General features: G+C 37.5%; 3 protein-coding genes and 1 pseudogene across 4 annotated transcripts; 3 read left to right on the top strand and 1 right to left on the bottom strand.

The window, feature by feature from the left end:
• Positions 1-522: 522 nt before the first annotated feature.
• LOC121255364 (beta-xylosidase/alpha-L-arabinofuranosidase 2-like) lies at positions 523-6,080 on the top strand. The gene is made up of 8 exons (XM_041155641.1): positions 523-753; positions 790-1,256; positions 2,598-2,885; positions 2,995-3,164; positions 3,253-3,350; positions 3,651-4,001; positions 4,624-5,034; positions 5,297-6,080. Exons 2-8 carry the CDS (start codon positions 822-824, stop codon positions 5,866-5,868), a joined length of 2,325 nt encoding a protein of 774 aa, XP_041011575.1. The 5' UTR covers positions 523-753; positions 790-821; the 3' UTR covers positions 5,869-6,080.
• A 2,909-nt stretch (positions 6,081-8,989) lies between these two features.
• Positions 8,990-11,705, bottom strand: LOC121255407 (annotated as a pseudogene).
• Positions 11,706-20,277: 8,572 nt separating this feature from the next.
• Positions 20,278-23,089, top strand: LOC121255506 (heavy metal-associated isoprenylated plant protein 35-like). Of its 2 annotated transcripts, none has more exons than XM_041155869.1 (3): positions 20,278-20,832; positions 21,644-21,719; positions 22,680-23,089. In XM_041155869.1, exons 1-3 carry the CDS (start codon positions 20,497-20,499, stop codon positions 22,805-22,807), a joined length of 540 nt encoding a protein of 179 aa, XP_041011803.1. In that variant the 5' UTR covers positions 20,278-20,496; the 3' UTR covers positions 22,808-23,089. The 2 variants fall into 2 exon arrangements, with proteins under 2 accessions (XP_041011803.1, XP_041011804.1); XM_041155870.1 differs by having other exon boundaries at positions 20,281-20,832; positions 22,683-23,089.
• Positions 23,090-26,361: 3,272 nt separating this feature from the next.
• On the top strand, positions 26,362-27,021 carry LOC121255504 (chaperone protein dnaJ 20, chloroplastic-like). The gene has a single exon (XM_041155867.1). It carries the CDS (start codon positions 26,418-26,420, stop codon positions 26,982-26,984), a length of 567 nt encoding a protein of 188 aa, XP_041011801.1. The 5' UTR covers positions 26,362-26,417; the 3' UTR covers positions 26,985-27,021.
• The last annotated feature ends 682 nt before the right edge of the window (positions 27,022-27,703 follow it).

The raw sequence follows: 27,703 nt of genomic DNA, 5'->3' as shown, positions 1-27,703 counted from the left end.
ACAATAAAAGATCGGATTGACGGGCCGATCCATGAAAGTGACGGCCGAAACTCCAATTTATATTTGGACTGGTTAATTTAAGTCCAAGTCGGTAAAGATGCCGCGCATACTCCAGCTCTTTCAGGGACACTTGGGACAGGGCAGGCAGGCAGCGCACCTCACACCACATCTTCCCATCCATGAGCTGCAATGAACCTCTCTCTCTCTCTCTCTCTCTCCCTCTCTATAATAAGGAAAAAAAAAAAAAAAAAACAAGACCCAATTTCCCAATGTACGAGATATTTTATCGTTACTCCTCTGCATTCAAGTATGAATACTCTCAGGCTCCGTTTGAGCAGTGAATTGTTTTGAAAATACTCCGTTATTATTATTTATTATTATTTTTTTACTATTATTCATAAAATATCTGAAATCATGACAAAACGCAACATTACGCATCACGCGCACCGTACTGTCTGTCTTTGTGTTGTGCATTTGTATTCACATAAAGGTACATTACCAGAACAGAATATAGAACGCAGAAAGCTTTCACGGACTTGTATATAGCCAGCCCATGACTCTACAAGTCCATGGATCATAGATTCTCTTCCCAAGTGGTTGCTGCCAAAAAACAAGCCTCATTGAATGGGTGTTTTATCTTCTTCTTCCCTATCCCCTGTCACGGACTACTAGAAAACAACATGGGTGTGTAATTCATAGTACAGTCTTTCCATTCTATAAAAATATAACGACCCAAATGCCCAAGAAACATTACACTTCCCTTTATGCTTGAAGTTTTCTGTATTTTATCAGTCTTTCACGTCGTGTAAAAGTTAGCCCTCATGGCAACTCCTCGAAACGGAGCACCGAAGGTCTCTGTTTTGCTGTGCTTTTCTATATTCTTTGTTTTCCTTTTGTTGAGCTCAGGCCGGGTGTTCGGCCAATCATCACCTGTTTTTGCCTGTGATGTTGGGAGCAATCCTGCGTTGGCGAGTCTCGGGTTCTGTAACTCGTCGTTGGGGATTGATTCGAGAGTGGCAGACTTGGTGAAAAGGCTCACATTGCAGGAGAAGATTGGGTTCTTGGTGAACAGTGCAGGGAGTGTGAGTAGGCTTGGGATACCAAAGTATGAATGGTGGTCTGAGGCTCTACATGGAGTCTCTAACGTGGGTCCCGGGACGCGGTTTTCCAACTTGGTGCCTGGAGCTACTAGCTTTCCCCAGGTTATTCTCACTGCCGCTTCGTTCAATGCCTCTCTATTCGAAGCCATTGGAAGGGTAAGAGAGTTTTACTGAATCTTTTGCTTCTTTCTTATTACCAGGTGTTTGCCTAGTGTCTTTCTTTCTTTGAGGTTCAAACCAAATCTCAGAATAGCATCTTCTTGAGTTTGATGGTGAGGATGATTTTCATTTACATTTGTGACTCATTGCAGATTTTTTATTGCCAGAATTCTTTTTTTGTTAACAGAGTTTGATGATGAAATAAATTGGTGATTTTTTTGGGTGTTAGTTATTTTGGATAACAAAATCACAATGTGTCGGTTGTTTGATGAATTCATTGTATTTGATAAGGAGTAGTTTTCATCTTTAATATCAGCCATCATTACGTCTGATACTCCTATCTTCACTTTCCCAGCTGGGATACGACGAAAAACAAATGACCCAATCCAACAGGATAATGCTAGAGAGATATTGTTCGGTGGTTTATAGTTTCTATTGTTTCTCAGGAGATGGTATCTATATATATGAATTTTATTTACAGCTACCGATCCGAATTATCATCAATGCTTTCCCTTAAGATTTTCTTGAGCTCAGGACTGAATTATTTATGACCAATTAAGAAAAGTAGATGCTGCATATCTATTAGTAATACTTTTTCCCCCCCACTTTCGCTTTATCATGAAAAAGGAAGATATTTTCTCTCTCCTTTTTCCACCGGCAATAACATAGCCATACTGATACAATGCACATATATGTATATAATACTGTAAGATTACAAACCGGCAGATTAATGAAATATATGAAGGCTATAAATAATTTTCCAGCTTGCAGAGGGAAGGATACAGAAAGTGATGGTGATTGATTACTTAGAGTTGATATTTGATATTATACATCTAATATCTTTTAAGTGTACAGTACGTGTAATATGGGCACTTAGCAACCATTGTTAGAGCCAAAGAATTCAGTAACCAAAAGGACCAAAAAAGTAACATGAAATTAAGCACGATAGATCTCCATCTGCTATTTGCATTCTCAGTTTTTTATTTTTTAAACTTTTTTAGCGTTGGAAGTTGGAGCAGTTGGCAAGTTGTTGGGACATTTTGAAATTTGTGGTAACAGAAGATCGTGATGCCAAAGTCTTTGCAAGCGCTGCCTCTTCTTGGGATGAACTTACCTGTCTCCGTTAACATTTTTCTTTATAATGTCATTGAAAAATAAATAAATAATAAAATAAATAAATTTATTGCACATAGAATTGTTAAAGTTTTGGAAAATCCAATAGGAAAGGAATAATCAAGTGAACGCGCGAGTTGAAGATTGTTAAGCAAACATTGGTCTATAATCACGGAATTGTTATGGCACAGAAATTGCTTAATGGTTATTATCTATGGTGTACAGGTGGTTTCAACTGAAGCCAGAGCAATGTACAATGTGGGACTGGCAGGATTGACATATTGGTCACCAAATATTAACATATTTCGAGACCCCAGATGGGGAAGAGGCCAGGAGACTCCGGGAGAAGATCCTTTGCTCTCGAGTAAATATGGATCGAGTTATGTAAGAGGTCTTCAACAAAGAGATGATGGTAACCCAAATGGACTTAAGGTTGCTGCATGTTGTAAACATTATACAGCCTATGATGTGGATAACTGGAAAGGGACAGACCGGTACCATTTCAATGCCGTGGTAATTTACATTAGTTCAGCTTTCTTTGTAATCTAGAGCTAATTTTACTTTCTTTTCTTTGGATTATAACTTTCTTTTTCTTTTGTTTGTTTTGATTTTGATGAGTTAGGTAACAAAGCAAGATATGGATGATACGTATCAACCACCATTCAAGAGTTGTGTTATTGATGGCAATGTTGCCAGTGTCATGTGTTCTTACAACAAGGTTAATGGTAAGCCGACCTGTGCAGACCCAGACCTGCTTGCAGGAGTCATCCGAGGCGAATGGAAACTAAATGGGTATATTTGAGTCTCCCAAATCATTTTCTATTATCTAGTCCAGGATGCACATCAGTGATCTTTAATAATGATTATTGGGTTGCTGCAGATACATTGTTTCTGATTGTGATTCAGTAGATGTATTCTACAATTCCCAACACTACACCAAGACACCAGAGGAAGCTGCAGCCATAGCTATTTCGGCAGGTAACTTCATTTCCATCCTTACACATGTCAGAACAAGATCACTAAACTTGTAAAAATAGAAAAAAAAAAAAAATCAATGCATTTAAGTCAATTTATTTAGTGAACCTGGATTTGAAATACTAATTTATCCCTTACTTTTGGATGCATATCAAAAGTTATCTGACCGTTACCTTCTAGCACTAGAATTTCGAGTACATGTGTACTCTTATTGGTATCCCATCCAATTTCAGTTGTCGATATCTATATTTCCCGAGCAGCTTTTAATGGGGATAAATGTTGACTGTTTTTTTAACTGAACAGGTTTGGATCTAAACTGTGGATCTTTCCTGAGCAAACACACAGAGGCTGCAGTGAAAGGAGGACTTCTTGCTGAGGCGGCTATTGACAAGGCCATCACTAACAATTTTGGCACCCTAATGAGACTTGGCTTCTTCGATGGAGATCCAAGAAAGCAACTTTATGGCAAACTTGGTCCAAAAGATGTGTGTACACAGGAGAACCAGGAACTGGCCCGTGAAGCTGCTAGGCAAGGTATAGTGCTGCTTAAAAACAGTCCAGCATATTTGCCCCTGTCTCCTACTGCCATCAAATCCTTGGCAGTGATTGGTCCTAACGCCAATGTCACCAAAACCATGATTGGAAACTACGAAGGTATGCATTCAAAACAATTTTCTGTGTCTAGTTGCTCACTTAATTGAGCAGCCATCATACAGCACTTGACTTCTTGATGTGGCTATCATTATCCTTGGGAAAATTGCATCAATATTCATTTAGTGATTTTTACGAAAGTTTTCGTAACTACAAACAGATTTAATCGAATGATTTGATTCATAAAATATGGAATGATTGGCAAGCAACCGCACTCAAGTTTGAGATACATTGTCATAACCCCGGATTGAGTATAGGATAGTGGTACATGATATCCACTTTATAATGATTTTAAGGGGCTCCGATTATAACTTTAATTAGTCCTTTTGGAATATTGGCCCACATGAGGTTTTGACTCTTCTCGAATCATTACAATAGTATCAAAGCCATATTCCTTTTTAATGACCAATAAAATCATCTCAAGGCATATTTGGGCTTATTCTCCAAAAAGACTAGTCAACGCCACAGTTTGAGCCCATTTGAATCATCATGAAGACAAGAACTTCTCTTCCCCAAACAACGGGGGATCTCCTTTACCAACCTCTTGTACTCAATTCAGTATCTCACAATCCTAAATCATTTTGAAATCACTGTCTAAACTCTAATGTCGCTGGAAATTTCACAGGCATCCCATGCAAATACACAACTCCTTTGCAAGGTCTAACGGCCTCCGTTGCAACAACTTATCAACCTGGCTGCTCCAATGTGGCCTGCAGCACTGCACAGCTAGATGCTGCTAAGAAAATAGCAGCCTTGGCAGATGCCACTGTACTTATAATGGGTGCAGATCAGTCAATTGAGGCAGAGAGCCGCGACAGGATCGATATCACTCTTCCAGGACAGCAGGCACTTTTAGTGACAGAAGTTGCAAAGGCCTCAAAAGGACCAGTAATTCTTGTTATAATGTCTGGAGGGGGTATGGATATCTCATTTGCAAAAATTGATGTTAAAATTACAAGCATCCTATGGGTTGGTTACCCTGGAGAAGCTGGAGGAGCTGCCATTGCTGATGTTATTTTTGGGTATTTTAATCCGAGTAAGTGTATCGCTATCTTCTGTTTGATGATATCATTTTCCCAACTTATTCCAAACAAGCAGTGGCTTGGTCCCAAGTCAAATACGCTCGAGTATGAAAAGCCATTCAATTTCAAAACATCTTCTCTAATCTATATATTTACAAAAACCCTATCACAAAACTATTCTGACGTCATAATTTTTAAGTCATCATCTTTCCATGTCTTCTTTTGCTGCAAGCTGATAACATAGAAAATTGAAGCCATTGATCACTCTTGTTTCAGGTGGAAGACTGCCCATGACATGGTATCCGCAATCTTTTGCAGACAAGGTCCCCATGACCAACATGAACATGAGACCCGATCCATCCAATGGTTACCCCGGGCGGAGCTACAGATTCTACACTGGGGAAACTGTTTATACATTTGGAGATGGAGTAAGCTATTCCAGCTTCAAGCACCACCTAGTTCAAGCACCTAAGACATTTTTCATTCCCTTAGAAGAGAGTCACATTTGTCACTCGACAAGATGTAAGTCATTAGATGTTGGAGACCAGCATTGTCAAAACCTTGGTTTTGATATTCATCTGAGAGTTAAAAACACAGGAGCGATGAGTGGAAGCCATACTGTTTTCTTGTTCTCTACGTCCCCATCATTGCACAGCTCACCTCAGAAGCACTTGCTGGGATTTGAGAAGGTCTTCTTGACCGCACAAACAGAAGCACAGGTCAGGTTCAAGGTGGATGTATGCAAAGACCTGAGTGTGGTTGATGAGCTTGGAAACCGGAAAGTTGCCTTGGGACAGCACGTGCTTCATGTTGGGAGCTTGAAAAGCTCATTGAACGTGAGGATTTGAATTAAATCATCAACTACTCTGCATTTTTCTACTTTTAGGTTTTGTTGGTGATGATGCTGGAGGCATTACCAAATACCAAATGGAATTTGAATCTAGCTGATTAAAAGCATTTCAAAATGGAAAAGTGAAAGCTAGAAATTAAGTTGAGGGAGTTGTAACAATTCTCTCCACAATTTACAATAGCCAAAGCTTTTAAATTTCAAAATTTAATAGAGATGATGACTCAGCGTCTCATGGCCACCAGGTCTTGAAAGTCGCAATCGTTGGTTCAGAGGATACCGCTAGAACATTGACTTCTCACCGCATTCTCCAATTCTAAAGATTATCATGATGACAACGGTAATTTCTATAGCCTTGTTGAAAGCAGGATTCGATTCCAGTTTCTTAAGCAAGCCAGAAAGCAAAGGTAAAATGAATACTTGGGGCTGCTAAGCCCAACTTTAAGAAGTACATGAATGGATGGGGTTATAGAAAAAAATTGTCCAATCGTTCGTCTGGTTTACAAAATGGGAATGGCGCTCTGCAGCTAGTTGAAAAGTGAATTCATAAGGTTTCGTGCTTGAAAAATTCTTGTTGCAACCGGCAGGGGTAACCCCCGCGTAACCGGCGTCTACGTGTACAAATGAAACTGTGCATTTCATATACACCAAACGACCTCGTATCATTTTTGCCCTCCGTTCCCTTCGTCTTCCCACGGAACAGAGCAAGTGGTCGCAACTTCACACAGACGAACACGAAGACGAAAATAGGTTCTTGGGAAAACCCAATTGGGCTGTCAACCTCTCTCGTGTGCTGCCACCCTCCCTTTTTTTTCCTTGAAATTCTCTATTTTTCAAGAACGCCAGAGTGAGAATGCTCAAATTCTTCTTGTCTGGTAATTTTTTATTCTTCATGTTAAGAAACGATTGGGTGATATGCCTTCTTTCTGAATGTGGAGGTTCATGACTTCATGTCCTTCTTTTACATCTTTCTGTGGTTTGAAGCACATTATTTCTTGGCTTCAAAATGTACATCGTCTTTTTCTTGATTTGGTCTTAAAGCAATGTTTTTTTTGGTCGTCTTCAAATGAAGTTCACATCTTTCTCAAAAGGACTAGATGGGATTGGCGTACCAAACTGTGGTTTTAGAATCAATGCGAGATGGGATTTGAGAGTGAGAGAGGGAGAGAGAGAAGCCAAACCCAAGATTGCGGAAGGAGTGTGGAGCGTTGGGCTTAGAAGGTCGCTGCCAAACGACGACAACGACACTCTCTCTCTCAGACGCTAAGCTACCTTTCGTCTGCTTTTGTTTTCGTGTTTTTTTATTTTTTTAAAAATCTCAAAATCGGCACATCCCATGCATTTTCAAGTTTTTAACCTCAAGAGAAGTCTTGAACAAAATAAAGTCAGATTTTCAGTATAAACTACTAAACTGAAATGTAGTTTAGCTACAAACAAAATATAAGAGTGCGAAACTGTTGCTTCATGAACAACCACTGCCTCCATAACCAAACTCCTCATACAACAAGCTGCTTACTTCTCTGAAGAATTGGGTCCACGCTCCTTCCCAAATCCAACTACAACGGTGACGAAGCGGCGATTATACTGCATACGCTTGTAGGCGCGGCCTTGCAGCTTTTTCTTCTTGTCCTGCTTGGCCACCTTTGGAGGTTGACCCCTCACCTTTCCGGCACGTACCAGCGATCTCGTGTTTTCCTTCTGGGTTTGCTTTTTTTTTTTTTTTAATAATATATATATATATCTGCTGACGTGACGATTTCCCAACAGTTCCCCAATCCCGGTTGGCTGTAGCAGAATTGTTCGTGCTTATGGCAACAGAGAGTATCCTTGAGGCCCCACAGAGGCTACGGAGCCTTTTTTGGGCGATGAAAATGTTCTGTTTTCTTCTCGTTGCATGCATCCATGCACAACTAGATAAAGCAAAGTGGTTTGGGCTGAATGCAGTTGTAACGTTATTTCTTTGCAGAACGTCGTTGGGGCGTAATGATATTCGACTAAACCATCAATTTTTACAGTCATAACTTTCTACTTTTGATAGGACAGATCATAAATTACGCTATCTTTGATCTTCTTTCGACCCATTTGAACGAGTTAAAACCACGCTGCCTTTTCAATACTCGAGCAGGAAACGGTTTTGCCGTGCTTTCACCAAACCGATGAAATTTCTTGGACACCGACACAGAAAATATCGAAATCCGAGAATGCACAAGAATGTTAGGCTTAACAGTGAGGATAAAAGGAGAAATGATTTGTATACGTCCTTGTAAAAAAAAAATAGACAACCTTAAAAAAATATAAAAAAAAAATTATTCTTTATTCTTTATTAGTGAGACCTATTTATTTCTAAAAATTTATACGAAATTTATCTATTTAAAATTTATATTTAAGATAAAAAAAAAGTGAAGTTTTTGGCTCTGGTGCTGCTACACGATGGTATCTATTTTGTACGAATTTACCTTATTCAGCAATAAGATAATTCACAACAGATTGACGAAATCCATAGTTGCTCCTCTACTAACACCTTGAAGCTTCGCTATAGGTACCCTATGATGGCAATGGTGGCTAAGGATTCTTGTTTGCTTCACCCTCCTTCCATTTTTGTTTTCGTTGTCACGACAATACCTCCGAATCAATGGAATGTTCTTTAGCCAAAATACCATATAATAAATGCCTTGAAAAATGCATTTCCCAACTTACAAGTCTGAAGAACAACCTGGAACATTTTCCAACTGACAGTCCCCTGTAGTCTGATTAGAACCCAACCCTAAGATTGCAGCACGAGTGATATTAGACATGTTCCCTAACATGGCACTCAGATCAGTCTTTGTTGAAAATGGGAGGGAGTGTTGGGCAGGTGGCCATTAACTAGGTTATTTAACTCAACCAACCAGATGGGAGGGACTCTTTTTTTTAAAGAAAAAGAACTTTGGAGACTGATCAACAGCCAAGTCACTCTGGATAACAGCCCAGGCCACACACACACACACATATAGAAGCCCACAGCCAAGAAGATATATTCATTTTACTGAAGAAGAAGACATTGAAGATAATTTGACGAACAAAATTCTACTTTTGCTCAGCATTCTTTTTTGATACGTACTTTTGCTAAGCATTCTTAAAAATGATCATATGAAATAGCACTTTTTTATAAGTATATCAACCAACACTTCAAAAGTAACTTGTCTGCCTAAATCATTAAATGTTAAGGGTTTGACAGCTCACTAGTTCAGCTGAACCAACACTGCATGTGGCAATTACCTTCCAAAGATCTCTTTCCGATTCTGCTCTTGGTTCAGCATGTTCATGCAAAGTATTGTCCACTGATGATGAAGCTGATGGGAAGGGAGCTAAATTATTCTGCAGATCAGCTTGCAGGACTGCAATATTATGGCTGGCATCTTTGGTGATCACGTGAAGCTTCCCGAGAAAACTGGCAAGTAAATAAGGAGCCTCTGAAGCAGTGAAGTCACGAATAGGAACATCTCCAGCAACAACTTTCCAAGCATCATCTTGGTAATCATATACCTTGATCTTGGCACTATCAAGGGAACTAGACGGATCCAGAGCATACAGCTCACCATCAACAGTGACAGACAATTTTGTTCCTGCTTGCCTTGCAGGCCATCCCTCACCCATTCCCAATGGCATTTCAACCCACGAATTCACCTCTGGATCATAAACTTCTCCTCCAACATCTACAAAAAATGGCCAGCAATATAAACTCTGAGGTACAAATAGCCTTCCCCTGTATGAAGTCATACCAGTGGCAATAGGCTTCAGCAGATCGGCCAGAAAGGCAGTTGGTAGCACCTGAGCTTTTGCAAAAGGCATGCTTGGTATTGGAGACCATATACCTGTATGTGGATCAAAAACTTCAGCAGACTGAAGTGGGGTCAATCCACCAGGACCCCTAGTAACCCCTCCAACGACATAAAGCTTATTGTTTAAAATGCCTGTCTTACAATAAGCTCTACCAATTGACATATCAGTTGCTTCATTCCAAGCATTTAAAACTGGATCATACCGCCAGACGCATTTCATGGCCGAAGCTCTAGAGAATCCCCTAGAACATAGAGGCAGCCATCAACAGCCCCAATGGCACAACCGCAAAGACGCATTCTATCTAATGTATCCTTCTTTCCAAGCCAACCTCTTATGACATCGGCAATTTTGATACTTGAGCCCACCATATTCCACATGCGAAGGGCAGTCAAACCCTTTCTAGATTCATCTTCAAAAGCACAACTTGGCATTGGTGGCAGCCTCTGCCATCTTCTGGACAGAGGGTCCAAAGCATACCATAGAAGCTTATCATTTTCAACTTTAGTTAATACATACAGCCATTCCTCTGTTATTCCAAGTTCTTTTCTCAAATTGAAAAGTTCAGCACTCAGAATGGCAGCCTTCCAGGACCGAGACACCAACTTGAGATGCAAATAGTTCATCCTAGGAATTCTAGCAAGAATCTGAATAGATATCTCATCAGGGAGACTGGAAATCAGTCTAGAATTCTCCTCACAAAAGCTTGACGACAACCTTTGCCGCTTGCAAATTTCACTTTGTGAAACCTCATATGGCTCTCCCCAAGAGTTGTTTAGGCTCAATACAGTCCCCATCGAAGTCTTCAGAATCTAATAAAAAACTAAACTCAACCAGCTTCTTAAACGAATCAGTTTGGTAATGTTAACAGTTCTAACTTCTAAGCATATCTGAGCTCAGCACACTAAAAGAAAGAATGAAATGGTATCAGAATCAATGTCAAAGACCTATAAAAAAAAGAAAAAAGAAAAAAAAAAGAATCAATGTCAAAGGTCAATTATAAAAAATACACTGGCAGTCCTCAAATTTCCACACCAATTTGTCTTAAACAAGAAAATTCCTTTTATATTGGTTAGACTGTATCATGTTCCCACATATATCTTCATATTGCTACAGTAAGTAGTTTGTAAAACTCCATTAAAAGGCAGACTAGTCACAACGTGAACCTCCATTCTGTTACACCTTTCGTGCTTTCAGATTTGATATCAAGGAAAAGGAAAAAAAAATGCAGATTACTATCCCACCAAAATCATCGGCTAACAGAACTCTTTCATTTAGCGGTGTCAAAAAAGTCAAAGATACCCACAAGCAAATAATCAAACCGACAGATGCGGCGCCAACCTCACATGTTTCAACTGACCAAAAGAAAAATCTGAGTGCTTAGGCATAAAACCAGAATGTTTCACACGAAATGAAATGAAACCCATTCTCCAGAAATTAAAAATGGACACGAAAAGATTGGGAAGAAAATAGATCCACGCATAAAAAGAGAAGTGAGAAGATAGAGAGAGAAAATTCACTAGAGAGACCCCTTTTTTTTATAACTGTCAATTAAAACAACAATCTTCACCTTTCTGTTTTCAATCCCCCAGCTTCTTGACAACCAAACAGAGGTTTTAACCAAAAACAAAATGAAAAATTCGTGAAATTCTACAGGACAAACAAAACCCAATACAACATAAGCAGGACTAAGAGTATATTAAACATGGGTTTCTCTAACGATAACCCGATGTATTTCAAATCTCATCGAATTAATCAAATTTATTTCTGGTGGCCTCACCGAATTAATCAATACAAGTTACAAGACATATCTACCAGAGACTACAACCAGAGAAATAAAGCTAAGCTGAGCAAGCTCACTTTGAAATTTTATCGAAGACTAATCGGAGAAAAAACACTTACTTTTTCGAGAGACGAAGGAGAAAGCATTAGCTTTGCTTTGGCAGAGAGAGAGAGAGAGGATCGGCGTTGCTTCCGTATTTTTCTTCGTTTCTATCAAAGCAAGCCGCGAAATAAACGAGCTAAAGGAGAAAGAGAACTATAACCACCTAACGCACGGCACCCGGATTCTCTTCAATGCTGCTCTTTCCATGGACTGTGCAGATCCAAACCGTCGGCTCTTGTGGGTCCCGAATAATCACACGGTCAATATTTTCTGCTGTTGTCAAATGCCCAGAGGAGGTTCTAATGTATGGGTTATGAAGGGTTAAATTCAGCTACGACGTACGTCCTTTTCCTCACTTGTCGCACGTCATTCTTCCACGTCTTTGTCTAATCTTTATTCCAAACGTAATGATTTTCATATTTTGATTAATTTAAACGTTGATAGTGATTGGTTACTATACTAAGAAAATTATCTTTTACTATATTAAATAAAAAAGAAAAAATACAGAGACGTTACTACCCCTATATTTGTAATTACGTGAATTTATTTTTAAGAATTTTTTCTATTTGTAAAGGGGCGTAAAAAAATATATGTTTGCCTATCAAATTACCATTTCTTTTAAAGATTTAAAGAAAATGATATTATGTCTCATGATTTTCTCTCTTTATTTTAACTGTTAATGTATTTAATTTTTTTTAATAGTTAAAAAAGTGACTATTAGTATATTAATATATATATTTTTTAAAAATATATAAAAAAAAAATGACATTTGGCCTAGGCACACCCAACGGTGGCACAGTAGCATCCCCAATATTTAAATCAATAAAATATCAGACATCATGTTATTTAAGAAAAAATCTTAATATTATTATAATAAATTTCAGTTATACTCTTAGTTAATTCTCTTGAAATCTTAAGATACACACATATATATATATATATATAATTCGAGTTTTTTCTCTGACCATTTAATTATCAAAATCATAAGATACGGGTTACCCCTCGTGATCATGACTAGTGCTTTTTCGACGTTAAAGAATAAAGATCAGTCTCACTGGTCCAGTACTAGAAAAGGCCAACTTAATTTGTTGATCACTTTTGTTCAAAAAAAAAAAAAATTTGTTGATCACTTCATCCGGCAATATATTGATCTTCAAACTATATATATATATATTCATATCACTATAATAAATAAGAGAAATGGTATATATAAATTTTAAATACACAAATTTTATGTAAACCCTTTATAAGAAAGTGGACCTTTCTATAAAAAAGTACGCAAACACACTTTTTCTTTATGTGACCCACATTTTTACAAAAAAATATTACATTTAAATTTTGCATGTAACATTAGGCTTCATTTGGAACTTAAACTCATCTTAATTCATCATTGCAACTTTTTCAAATTCTAACATAAAATATAATAAATAATTCAGTTTTTTCAAATCTTAAAATAATAATAATATTAAAAAATAATATTCTAACAATATTTTATCATCTCAACTTAATTCAATTTAACATCCAAACACAGCTTAATTACTTAATAAATAAACTAGTCTCTAGTTACAAAGCTTGCAATTGCATCACATTTGGAGATCTATGCTGATGACAAGCAAATATATGAATATCATTCGACCTTTTTACTTTTACCTGGCTTCTAAATTATGCAACTTTATATGGTACTAGATCTAAATCCAAAGTAGTCACATCATCGATCTGATATCCTCTAGCTAGTTCTTATATCTTACGTACTAGGTGGGCAGTAGAACCCCACATCCCGCAAGGCAAGACACTGGCAGGGGCGGTATGGCCCTAGTAGTGCCCCGCCCCACACCCATTATATATATAAATATATTAATATGTATTAAGTATAACTTTTACTTAATACTTTGTGTAAGCTGTAGTGTAGTAAGATGACTATTTTATAAATTGCCTTGACAATATAAGTCTCACAATTAAACGATGTGAAACTCTTGTATTACACTATAATTTACACAAAATATGTACTATTAAATTTAAAAACTACATAGTTTTTAAATTATAGTCATATTTAAAAATTTAAATTTACAAATTGAGTCCAAAAAAATATTTTTGATCATTTTTTGATCCAAAAATAATTTTTAGGCTTAGTAGACTGTAATCCATTATTAAAGTGGGCAAGGGGCAGGACAGATAAAGGGGAGTCCGCCCTCGTCCCCCAGTGTTGGGCTGGGGTACCTTGCCCCTGGGATACGGAGGCATGGGGTGTGGTGAAAACCCCACCCCCGGCCCATGCAACATTATTAGCCAACGAACGTGAAGCCCAAAATCCATCTACACAAGCCCAGCCTCAAGATAGCAAAGCCCATGGTCAAGCTGCCGCATGCTCTCCTCTTCCAGCTTTTGCAAGTCGTCCAGACAACTTAGTCTATTTGGATAAATAATGAATTACTTGTATTTGTTTATTTGTTGTTATTATTTTATTCTTGGAAATACCTTTTAGATAAGCTGTATTCTAATTTTAGGAAGAATCTTATTCTGTTAGGAAACCCATGTATAAAGAAGCAGTATTGTACATTCTCCACAATGCAATAACAGAGCACGATTTTCACTCAGGAACTTCCATGCACAATTCTCTTTGCACGTCAGTGCCATTTATTCTCCTCTTTGTTTACTTACATGGTATCAGTAGTTTGAGAAAACAATTCCATGGAAGACCCAACCGAAGACTCGTGTGATTCTACCTCCCACCACTCTCATCATTCCACAATCCACACAAACCCAAATAAAAACACCTTCCGTGCCACACATATGACCCGCTTTTTGAACCTCAACAACCATGGCAATCCCTTTTGCCTAGACAATGGTGATAACCCAACATTGCTTCTTGTCATTGACCCACTCATAGTCGATAACTACCCACCTGGTTGTGCGCCATGTGTCGCGCTCTACATGCCAAAAATAAAGTGGGTTTTGTCACGGGTGATATCCCACGCCCATCCGACCCAGCTAACCCCTTGCTTGAACCTTGGGAGTACTGCAACGACATGGTGGTTTCCTGGCTTCAAAACTCCATCAATTCCTCTATCAAATCTAGCGTTGTCTTTGTCGATAATGCACGGGACATATGACTCGACCTCCAAGACAATTTCTCCAACTAGAATAGATCATGTATCTTTCAACTCAAGAACAACCTTGCCAGTCTCCTCCAAGAACACGACTCTGTAAGTGTTTATTATGGTAAACTCAAAACCTTATGGGATGAACTCTCGATTTATGACTCCATTCCCATGTGCAACTATGATACCATGTTTACTCTCTTGGATCGTTACCAACGTGACTGTGTTTTTCAGTTTTTGATGGGTTTGAATGATATTTACTCTAATGTACGTGATCAGATAATGTTATTAGATCCCATACCTCCTGTCACTAAGGTTTTTTCACTGATCCAACAACAAGAGCGCCAACATCAGCTTACCCACCTGCCCCATCCCCTGACTCAATGGCTCTTGCCATTAAGAAACCCTTTTCCTCTCACAAAATTTCATCCCAAACACGGCCTAACCAAAAGAGAGACAAACCCTTTTGCACTTGCTACAAAATTATGGGTCATACACTTGATACCTGTTTTAAGGCTAGCAATGTCGAGGCCCCTTTCTGTTCTCACTGCCATTTGTCTAGTCATATAATAGATAAATGCTATAAATTACATGGTTATCCCACGGGTCATAAATTTTTCAACAAGGCTCCTAACCCTACGACTTTTGCTGCTCAATCCTTCAATCTTCCCCATCACAACTTGAGGAGACCAGTGACAACAAAGTGGGTTTAACTAAGGTATAATTTCAGCAACTAATGGCTTTGCTTCAGCCAAGGGAGTATTGCATTGCTGCTCAACACTCTGCTAACCATATTCAGTCCATGCCTTCCACTCATTCCAACTTTGCTGGTATATCTCTTTCATTATCCACTCACACACACCATGCATTACAATCTAGTACCTTTCCTTGGATCATAGACACGGGCGCAACAGACCACATGGTCTATTGTCCCCCTTTGTTCACTTCTGCCACATCACTTATCTCCCACACTATAAAATTATCAAATGGAACTGAAGTACATGTCTCACACATCGGTAATGTTCAGGTCACAGCTTCCATTTGCCTCACAGATGTTCTATGTGTTTCATCATTCACCTTTAATCTCCTTTTCGCTAAGAAACTTGCTACTTCACTCACTTGCTGTCTCATTTTCTTTTCTGATTTGTGCTTTATTCAGGACATTCTCTCTTGGATAACGATTGAGAATGGTGAAGTGAAGGATGGCCTTTACCACTTGCTACAAACTGAAATTTCTCCTTCACGTCTAGCCACAACACTTTCACAATTTTTGACACCTCATTTCACTATTTCAGCTTCTGTTTTGAACAATGCTGGTGTTACCAACCTTTGGCATTGTCACCTAGGTCATCTATATTTTCTTTGTCTTAGTTTGATTGTAAAGAACCATATCTCTTCCATTAATACTAAGCCTTGTTACATTTGTCCAATGGCTAAGTTAAATCAATTACCATTTCCTACTAGTCAACATATAACATCTTCTCCTTTTGAAATAATACATTGCGATTTATGGGGCCCTTGCTCAACAATTGCATATGATGGGTCCAAATATTTTTTGACAATAGTGGATGATTTTACTAAAACTACATGGTTACACCTTCTTCATAGTAAATCTGAAACTAGAAAATGCATTAAATCTTTCTACAATTTTATTTAGACTCAATTCAATCTTAAAATCAAAACCCTAAGAAGTGACAACGAGGGGGAATTTCAAATGACTGAATTTTTCAACAACAATGGCATCATTCACCATAAAAGTTGTGTTGCCACCCGCAACAAAATGTGATTGTAGAAAGAAAACATCAGCACTTGTTAAATGTGGCTCGAGCTTTAAAATTTCAAGCTGGTCTTCCAATTGAATATTGGAATGACTATGTTTTAACAGCCACCTATTTAATAAATAGGACCTCGAGCCCACTCCTTCAAAATAAAACACCATATGAGTTTTCATTCAATTCTAAACCAACTTATACTCATATGAAAATTTTTGGCTCACTATACTTTGCTTCTACCCCTCTCAAGGTAGGAAAAAATTTGATTCTCGTGGTTGCATATGTATTTTTCTTGGGTATCCCTTTGGTATTAAGGGATACAAACTCTTTGATCTTGAAACAAGAACTACTTTCATTTCTAGGGACGTCGTGTTTCATGAATCAATATTTCATTTCCATTCAATTCCCCCCTCACTCCTTCCATCACTAACCATCCAAATCTGGTCTTTACTAAATCTTTACCAAACTCCTTTCCTGACCCTCCCTCACATGCACCTCCAGATGTCCCCCCTTCACCCACTTCACAAGCTGATTTACTTTCCCGACTAGACCCCCTCTCCTATTCCTCCAATTTCTGGTTCCCCTCCTATCCCCCCACCTGGCAGATCCACTAGACTTAGGAGAGCACCTCAATACTTGCAAGACTTTCACTGCAAGCAAGCTTCCCTTCACGAACCAGCTCAATCTTTGTCCAAGTCTTGCATAAAATTCACGGGTACTTCTCATCCTCTTGCTCATTATCTCTTTTATCAGAAATTTACTCCCTCTTTTAGTGCTTTTTCAGCATCTATTTCCACTACATCTGAACCAGTCACCTATAAGCAAGCCATGAAACATCCCAGTTGGTGCCAAGTTAGAAAATTGAATTAAATGCCTTAGAACAAAACCACACTTGGATTCTCACTGATTTACCTCCTGGAAAACAAGTCATTGATTGCAAGTATGTCTACAAAATTAAATTCAACTCTAATGGGTCCATTGAGAGGCTAAAAGCCAAACTTGTTGCTAAAGGGTTTACGCAACAAGAAGGCATAGACTACGCATAAACCTTCTCTCCGGTTGCCAAATTAGTAACTGTTTGGGTCATATTACCTGTGGCAGTAATCCAAGGCTGGTCCTTATATCAATTTGATGTATATAACACATTTCTACATGCTGATTTAGACGAGAAAATTTATATGAGAAAAATCCCAGGCTAAACTAAAGGAGAACCCCCACCAAGTGTGCAAATTAGTTAAGAGCCTCTATGACCTTAAAAAGTTTCAAGACAATGGCACTCCAAGTTTTCTTCTTCTCTCATTGCTTTTGGATTCAAGCAATCTAAAGCTGACTATAGTCTCCTCACTAAAGCGGATGGCACCTCTTTTATTGCTTTATTAGTGTATGTTGACGACATTATTATGGCTAGTAATTGTTCATAGTCCATTACTTCTCTAAAACTTTTCTGCACATTCATTTGAAGATAAAAGATCTTGGTTGCTTGCGTTACTTTCTTGGTTTTGAGGTTGCAAGATCCTCTAAAGGAATACATTTATGTCAAAGAAAGTATGCATTAGACATACTTTTAGATTCATGTTCCCTTGGATGTAAGCCACTTAAACTGCCCCTTGAACAAAATTTCAAGTTGAGTAAGGATTCAGGGCAGCCCCTTTCAGATCTCGGCCCTTATAGAAGACTGGCTGGGCAGCTATTGTACCTCACACTTACAAGACTCGATATAAGCTACACTATCCAGCTTTTAAGCACTTTCATGGACTACTCCACTTCTTCACAGTTGGCCACAACTCACAAGCTTCTTAGATATCTCAAGACAGCACCTGGTCAAGGAATTTTACTGCCCTCCACCTCTCAGTTACAACTAAGTGCCTATTGTGATTCAAATTGGGCATCATGCCGCAACACACGTTGATCCGTCATAGGTTATTGTATTTTTCTTTGAAAATGTATTGTTTCTTGGAAGTCAAAGAAACAAACAGTGATCTCTCGCTCCTCTGCTGAAGCTGAGTATTATTCCATGGCATCCACATGCTTTGAACTTACTTGAATAAGATTTTTACTTGCTGACTTGCAGGTTTCACATCCATAAGGTGCCATGCTCTATTGTGACAATCAAGTGGCTTTACACATCACCGCCAATCCAGTCTTTCACGAAAGAACCAAACACACAGAGTTAGACTGCCATCTCGTCTGAGATAAAATTCAAGAAGGTAGTATCATCACCTCTCATGTTCCCTTACAAGCTCAATTGATAGACATTTTCACCAAAACATTGTTTGCCCATCTACTACAGTTGCACCTATCCAAGATGGGAGTAGTAAATCTTTACTCTCCATCTTGCGGGGGGCTATTAGATAATGAATGTGAAGCCCAAAATCCAGCTACACAAGCCCAACCTCAAGATAGCAAAGCCCATGGTCAAGTTGTAGCATGCTCTCCCCTTCCAGCTTTTGTAAGTCACCCAGACAACTTAGTCTATTTGGATAAATGATGAATTACTTGTATTTGTTTATTTGTTGTTATTATTTTTTTCTTGGAAATACTTTTAAAATGAGCTGTATTCTAATTTTAGGAAGAATCTTACTCTGTTAGGAAACTCATGTATAAAGAAGCAATACTTTATATTCTCCACAATGCAATAACAGAGCATGATTTTCACTTAGGAACTTTCATGTGCAATTCTCTCTGCACGTCAGTGCCATTTATCCTCCTCTTTGTTTACTTACAGACATGTGCCGGAGAGGTAGGGAGGAGGCTATCCCGCATCGTATGACGCTGGTAGCACCCCTACAGTACGTACCTACCTAAGCTGGAAGCTTTGATCACGTAGTGATCTAAAGCCAATGATCGGCACTACTGAAATACTATTGTGGTTGCAGAAGTGGTAGATTTATTCAGTTAATGCGGGGGCACGGACGCAAGGTAGGTTTTTTGGCAGAGTGGTCCTGAGACCTTCGTGTTGTCCGTTTTGTGTTGGAATTGCATTCATGCATGGAACTTATAATAAAGATCGGTGGGACTGATAATGTTCAAGACCACACCCTCTCTGGCAAACTAGTTATGTAGTAGTTGTACTCATGATGGACTTATCGGCTAGTTAGGGAAGAGGCTGTACGTACGTATTATTGCATAGCTAGGTCAATGCATCGGGCAGTACTGTGTTAGTTACTTAGATTTTATAGAATGTTTACCTTTCATCCTATATCTCATGCTGATCCAATTTAGATAGATTAATCGAAGAGTACTATACGCGAATATCAGATCGAAGTGATTCGATCAGAACTTACAGAGCATGATCAGAATGAATATCCCAAGAATCGGGCTGGAAATATGGGCATGAATTACGTACAAACTCTGTGATGACAGTCTTGCATGCCTTCTGCAACCTCATTTACTGCACTCGGCCATCCGCTACTTCAATTACACACTCTTTCTGACCCTACCTTTTGATCTGTCCAACTGTCCAAGTAGACTTTTGCTATTCTTTCAACCACGTATTAGCTAGCATGTATGCCCAGGGGCCAGAACTTTTTAGCGACTATATATTTCAGGACAAAAGTAACCTCGTATCCTCTACATCTTTTCGTATTATTGCCATTTTGATTTTTCGAAGTTAAAGGGAGGATTAAGGTTAGACTAGGTATTATAAGTTTGTTTTACAAGACAAGTCATAAGATAACTCTATCTGAAAGGTTTGATCGACCGGGCTAATGCATGGGTCATGATTCCGGTTTGAAGAAGGGCTAAAAAGTAAGTCGACATCCCAGCATGCATTAACCAGACAAAGACAGGATGGGTGAACACATTCAAAACAATATAGGGATATTATTATTACACAGTACGGATAACACTACCAAGAATACCAGGCTTCCTACTGTTAGCTAAATCATAAAGACAGCATGTTTTCTCCCATTTTATGCTGTCTTTCACCTTCAGCTAGACAATAATAATATTCTATCCTAATTATTACATGTTGCCTTCCTAGCTAGCTAGCTGATGATCACCAAACGTACTGTCAAATATACCTGATCTTCCTAATTTGATCTCCTCCTCGAGCCATGATCAGTATGATGACATCCAAGAAGACGAGAGGCTTCATGTGCCAGTCTCCGGCAGCAACTGCAGTGTGCATGGCCAGCGATTCTCGCTCGGTGATAGTGCCCAGAAGGTCTGGGAGAACTCTGAATGACAATAAACGGTTAATCAAAAATGCCAAGTACTACTCTAAGCTTCATGTTGATCTGTCCCCTGGGCTCGTTCTGGGTAATAAGAGATCATCGGAGTCTGTGCCACGCATAAAACGAGGTGGAGTACAAGAAACGGACCACGATCATCAGGCAAAGGCCCTAGTACAGAAACATTCTTCATTGGCTCCCTCGGACCATGTCTTCCAGGTCAGATTGATCCGGATCCACAACCTTATCCAGTGCTGTTTTTTTGGTCTTGGTTTTACTCATTTAGAAAGATCAAACCCTGAAAACGTAAAATTAAGGGCAAAAAGCAGTGTGTATATATATATATATATTGGGCATGCATGCCGAGGGTCCAAAGATGCTAATGATCATGACTTCTGCATTTCTTTCCCTTCTAGCTGCTTTGGTCAATTTCAAAATCTCAACCTACGACCGACCGACCATCCCCGTTTTTCCCACAAACTACAATCCAAGAACTTTTCATCCCTTTTCCCATCATGGAGGGTGGAGCAAAATATCTCCAATGGCTGATCAATTCAATTAAATATGAACAAGTGGCTAAGACATTGCATGGTCTTACGTTATGATCCATTTACAATATTAACATTTGACCGTATCTTAGAATGCATGGACATATATATATATATATATATATATCGTAAGGTTAATTTGCGTCATCTAGTACTCATGTATGATCTCAATATATGTATATTTGGTTCTATTTATGTTTCAAGTTATCATGTTCTAAAATCTTCAAAAAGTAATTAAAATTATTGTCTATTTAACTTTTTACATTATAATTAATCTTATATATATATAATAATATTGTTGCTATATATTTTGAGAAGTACTATATACATATAATAATGCGGAGCTATCGATCCTAAGAACCGGTGGGGTTCCTATATATATATATCCATTAATATGAGATTTGGCTTTGATCATATCATGCACATGATGTGATTTTCATCGGGTTCGATAGGGTTTTCACATCATATGTTGTTTTCGTCAGGTTGTTGTGATGCGTGTATCAATTCATTGTCAAGGCTGTGCTGGCAAAGTTAAGAAGCATCTGTCCAAAATGGAAGGTATTAATTAATTAACTAAGCTGCTTAATTTCCAACTGCATGCAGGCCGCAGTACTATTATTTACATTACGTTCCGATATATATATATATATATTATATAAAATATATATGTGTGTGTGTGTGTTTTCATAATATTTAGTGTATAGGATCGAGTATTCCGCCTAATTTTTATTAACGTTTAGCCTATTAATGATTTTTATCAACTAAAGATGTTCAAGACAATTATATAGATAGATATATATAGATATCAGTACAAGAAAAATGAAATTTTGTGACCATTTAATTGTAATAAAAAGATCATTTGTGATCACAACAGACTTATTTTAATTGTAAATAGTTATTTTGCTGGAATTAACTAACTACAAATAAATAATTTTCTTGTAATATATATATATATATATGGCGACCTCCTAATGTACTGTTGGTCGATCGAGGGAATTAAAAACCGAACATAAAATTCACGATAACATATATATCTTTATAATTCGATCTAAGACATGATGAGTGGTAACTCGATCTGCTTTTTTTTCCCTGAAAAAAGTCTGTTCTACCAAACTATTCTGTTTTGTTTATCATCTGCAACATCACCACGCAACATTAATTAAAAGCGTGGGCCGGCCACGAAGAGTGTTCAAGAATTAGAAATTATTGAACTCGTCACCCTTGCATGCCCCACCCAAAAGCACGTGATCAAGGTCCTCGACCGACATGTACCGCGCGGCAGGCAGCTGGAGCATGCCTAGCTAACTAGCTAGTTAATTAGCCAGATATTTACTACGTACTCCTAATTGATTTCTTAATTCCGTTGGATCATCGATCGAGTACGTAACATGCATACATATATATATATATATTATTTTTACATATATTATATGATCTGAACTAACATGTACGCGTACGTACATGACTTGCATTTGTTTCTTCTTAATTCCCCAGCTTTAAACTGAACTGATTTATTAGCAGGGGTTACATCGTTCAGTATAGACGTAGAGACAAAGAGAGTGACGGTGATGGGACACGTTTCACCAGTTGGAGTCCTGGAGAGCATCTCAAAGGTGAAGAAGGCAGAGTTCTGGCCATCATGTTAATGATCATTGATCAATGCAGATGCATCCATCGATCCCATGCCATCATTGCCATGCTACATTATAATATTTACCTGAAATGGAAGCTATATATAAAGGAGAAGGACATGAAGTTTGCGCAGTAGTTCCAATTAATTAATTAATTAATTAATCTCATGAAGCTAGCTTTAAATCTCCGTCTTTTTGGTTTTACTTTAGGTACTGCATGCATGTCTGTTAATTTTGGTGGTCCAGGAAGAAAACCCATATATGATGCAAAAGGCCGTGGCCAGAATTAATATTCCATCGTGCGAGTCCTATAGCTAGTTGTATGATTGATGGTGACGCATGATATATCTATATGTGTGTGTGTGTCGGTTGGAAATTAAAAAACTTAGGATCGAACCTTCATGTCTTGATCTCTCTCTCTCTGTCTCTCTCTCTCTGGTACTACTCATCACGTTACTAATTTATAATTAAGAAAGTTTAGAAGGATTAGGTTTTTAAAATTTTCATCGACTTTTCAAGTCACTCATATTTTAATTATGAAAAATGCTAGAACGACCGACATATTTCAGCCATACTTGACCGATGCCACATGTTGTTTTTTTAATGGCCCGTATAAAGTATTTAAAAAGAAAAACTAGCTAGATTCCCTTCGTAACTCCTTCCCCCTTGCACGCCTCTCTCCATCCCCTCTCGCTCCACTGAAATTATTCTGTATATTTCTCTCTCTAAATTTCATTTCTCTATTTTAGATTTTCTTGCAAGATTGTTCTGAAGAGTTTGTGAATTTGAATTTCTATTTAGTCCGTTGAACCTGGGTTTCTGTTTGGTCTGAATAGTTTGACTTCTGTTTGGATCTTTAAGTTTGTTTGTTTTTTTTTTTTTCTCATTTTATTTCGATCGTGGCCGCTTGTTGAGTTCATGAATCTGTTTGGATTTTTTTTCCTTCTAATTTTATTTATTTCGTGACAACTTGTTTGTTCGCTGAGAAGAACTACAAGAAAAGTAAAATTGGAGAGGAAGCCATAGGGACCGAGGAAGAAATGCCTTCTTCAATGAAAGGAAAGGATTTGAGAGGAGACACCGAGATGATCTACAATAGGATAACCTTAACATTCAGAAAAGTAACCACTAAAATATTTCATTATTTTAACATCTAAGACACAACAATAGCTAGGAATAACTGATCTGTAATGTAAACAAAAAATAGAGGAAAACAAAACTTACAACTCAGATTCGTGTGTGAGTGAGGGAGGTGGGAGGGGAGCAAGCTGGGAACGAAGGTCTTCTTCGGAGAAAGATCTCTGCCGCACGGACGGAAGGATGGCGTCGAACGAACTGGGAGCAGAATGGGGGAGGGATGCGAGAATGGATATTACGAGTTTTCCCTCTTCCTCTCTTTCTTTCTTTCTTTTTCTTTTTCTTGTTTTGTTTTTAATATTTGAAATTATCACGTGCAAATCGGTGAATAATCGGTAAGAAGTGTGGGCTCCGTTGCATCACCCTTTAATTATTTCATCAAGTTTTAAATCACTTGATACTATATATATCTATTGATTTTTCCGTTGAATTCGATCGATGAAATTATAAAGTAAATTTTTTTTTTTTTAGTTTTAAAAATAATCACTCGCGTTAGGACAAACATTAATTAAAGCAACGATAAATTCGTTATAAAATTTGGTGTGTTTTAATTAATTAAGAAAAGTACGCGGAAGCTGTCTCAAGTCACGATCGAACTGCCATGCATGCGTAAAATTATTTTCTTTAATAATTTATTTGAAAAACTAAGTACTCGTTTGTTTTTAAAGTTGAGATGAGATGAGTTGAGATTAAAGTTAAAAAGTTGAATAAAATATTGTTAGAATATATTTTTTAATATTATTTTTGTTTTGAGATTTGAAAAGTTGAATTATTTATTTTATTTTGTATGGAGATTTGGAAAAGTTATAATGATGAGGTGAGATGAGATGAGATGAGATGTTTTCTGAAAACAAACGAGGCCTAAACTAAAACTGATCATTATTTTATTTTATTAGTTTAGAAAAAAGTGTGAATTGATCGAGTGTGGTGCATGCATGGCTTAACTGGCGGGGAAGGAATTAGGCTCTCATGATCCCTCCCTCCTCATCATATTTATATTGGTTCTTTTTCAAGATAAATAGAAAAATATTTTTCAAGTGGAAGATTTATGAACCGTATCATACGTTTTTTTTTTTTTAATTAAGATATATATTGGACAAAAATTTATAATATTGGAGAGGATATTTCATGGAATATATATCAAGAGGAGGCCAGCAGCTAGATCATATATATATATATATATAGGTACTGCATCCTCTGCAGTAGACTTGATCATGAGGCCGTACCGAACGGTGTCGTTACTACAAGAAAAATAGATTTTTGTGACTAATTTATTGTAATTAAAAGATTATTCACAATTAATTTTAGTTATAAATAATTATTTTACTGAAATTAACTGGTCACAAAAGTCCGTTTTTTTTTATAGTACGTGATTAATTCAAAGCAATTTCTTCTCCATCCTCATTGCTGTTTTTTTCATTTTGTTTGATCAGAAGTCTTGTTTGACGTACACCCCCCCCCCCCCCCCCCTCTCTCTCTCTCTCTCTCTCTCTCTCTCTCTCTCCGAGTACGAGGTATTTACAACAGTGGGCTCGCCCAATCTCACAATTACTTGCTTCAAATCAACTCAAATGCATGCCTAGCTAGCTTGCTCCCCATCTGCACCGGCCGTAACGAGCTTGTAATCATAATGGATAACGGATTTAGAATATAGTAATGCTCAATCAAGGTTTCTTTCGGCCCAACACCTAGCCCAATGGGGATGCACCACATTTACAGAGGCTATTGAAACATCTCAACACCTCTTTCAATCCAAACCGGCTTAAATCCTGATTTCGATGCTAACACGTACTAATTAAACGTATTAATTTAGATAAAAATATTATCGATTGTCTATTTTTTAATGTAGCATATATAGTAATTTTATTTCTTTATTTGTCAATCATTTAATATTATATTAAAAAAGAATAAATAATAATAATAATAATAGAGTTAATATTACTCGAACAAAATCTTGCCATCAAATTTAATGGTTCGATTATAAATCTAAAATATTATGCTTATTATAATATTAATCTTGATTTCATGAAATACACTTCAAGATTTAAAAAAATAAAATAAAGCAATTACATTATATATTTTGATCATTGATGGCCATTAATATATATAGCCTTGTAGGCCTGTGGCTTTGTGGGTCAATGATATTTGTCCCATCTTTGGAGATAAAGTCTTCATATCCCAACTTAAAAAAAATAAAAATAAAAATAAAAAAATATATTACGTTGACGCTGACCACATGCACACGATGACCTCTAATTACAAAGTTAAGTACTCTCGATATTTACCAGGTGAAAACGCGTCAAGTTTCGTAAACACATTTTGAATTATCAACGTACTCATGATTCCTCCTTCCCTATATATTAATGTAACGATCGACGACTCAAGCCTAGTCCTACCGCTTTAATTCTTAGCTTTTATCGGCTAGTCCACACCACACCCTGGTCAACTACGTACGTATATTATACGTTTGAATATAATCGAAACGGCCATGGATGTTTTGCTGAGTTCAAGCCATAGCATTGGCTCCAAACCCTTCCTTTCTCTTCCAGTACTTCCCAGTAAACGGCAACGGCCTCGGGTGCAATTTGTTGCTCATGTTTCATGCAGAGCTAGTAATAGTACCAAAGTTGCAGGTGAAAATCACGTCGAAACCGCGGCCAATTTCTACGAGGTCCTTTCTTTGAGTCCAAATAACGCCAGCATCAACGAGATAAAGAAAGCTTACAGAAGCATGGCTCTCCGATATCACCCTGATGTTTGTCCTCCTCCCATGAAGGAAGAGTCGACGAGGATGTTTGTCAAACTGAATGCAGCATACCGGACGTTGTCGGATCCTGTGCTGCGCAAAGAGTATGACTGCGAATTATTGTACCTCAGAAGTTTTGGGAGAACATTGAAGAATATGGGTATTAACGATGATGATCTACATGGTACGAGAAGCAGGTGGCAAGAACAAATTCTGGAGTTGAGGAAGAGGTCCAATTTCCGTATGGCTGGAAAGGAGGTCGATTCATGGGGAAGTAGGATAAGGGCTCAGAATAATAAGGAGGACTGATACGTTTTTTCTTCAATATTTAAGAAGAAATTAATATAAATGCTTCTTTTTTCTTCTTCACAATAAAGATGTACGTACGTATTTTACGTTTAATTTTGAACTATTTTACATTGTATTTGTATACAGTCGACGTACGTACGTCTTTCCCGTTTGAACGACTATTAATCTTAATTTTAATTCTTTTTCCGAAAGCCATAACAGTCTAGATTTGTATTCTTATAATTAGCATGCAGCGTACGTAGTATATATGTAATATCAGTTTTTAGTATAAAGACGTATATTCGTTTATGAATTTGAGTGATTCCATTTTTCTTATATATTTAGAATGAGAAATTATATTCATCAACCACTATTTATTTTCATACCCCACATTTATATATTTTTTATAGTGTGGGGTGTGGGATAGTGAATAGTGACTAATAAAAAAAAAATTCATTTACAATATTTTCTTCTTCAGTATAATAGTACATACGTGTCGTCGCATCTATAATTTATCATGCATTTTCCTTTGTTTATACCATAAAGAAAGATTTAGAGCTATACATAACACATTCATATATTGCTTGCCTATTATATAAATGGGTTGCGGCCTTTATTATAATAAGTACTTTTATTAAAGGGAATGCTACTTTAATAATTTAAACTCGAAATGGTGATTAGTATTAATGAAATCGCTTAGAAGAAGAATTTTCTTATATATATATATATATATATATATG

The sequence above is a fragment of the Juglans microcarpa x Juglans regia genome, chromosome 3D (assembly GCF_004785595.1).
Source record: "Juglans microcarpa x Juglans regia isolate MS1-56 chromosome 3D, Jm3101_v1.0, whole genome shotgun sequence".
NCBI lineage: Eukaryota > Viridiplantae > Streptophyta > Magnoliopsida > Fagales > Juglandaceae > Juglans > Juglans microcarpa x Juglans regia.
The sequence above is the reverse complement of the archived record's forward strand: the minus strand, read 5'-3'. Positions and strand labels throughout refer to the sequence as shown.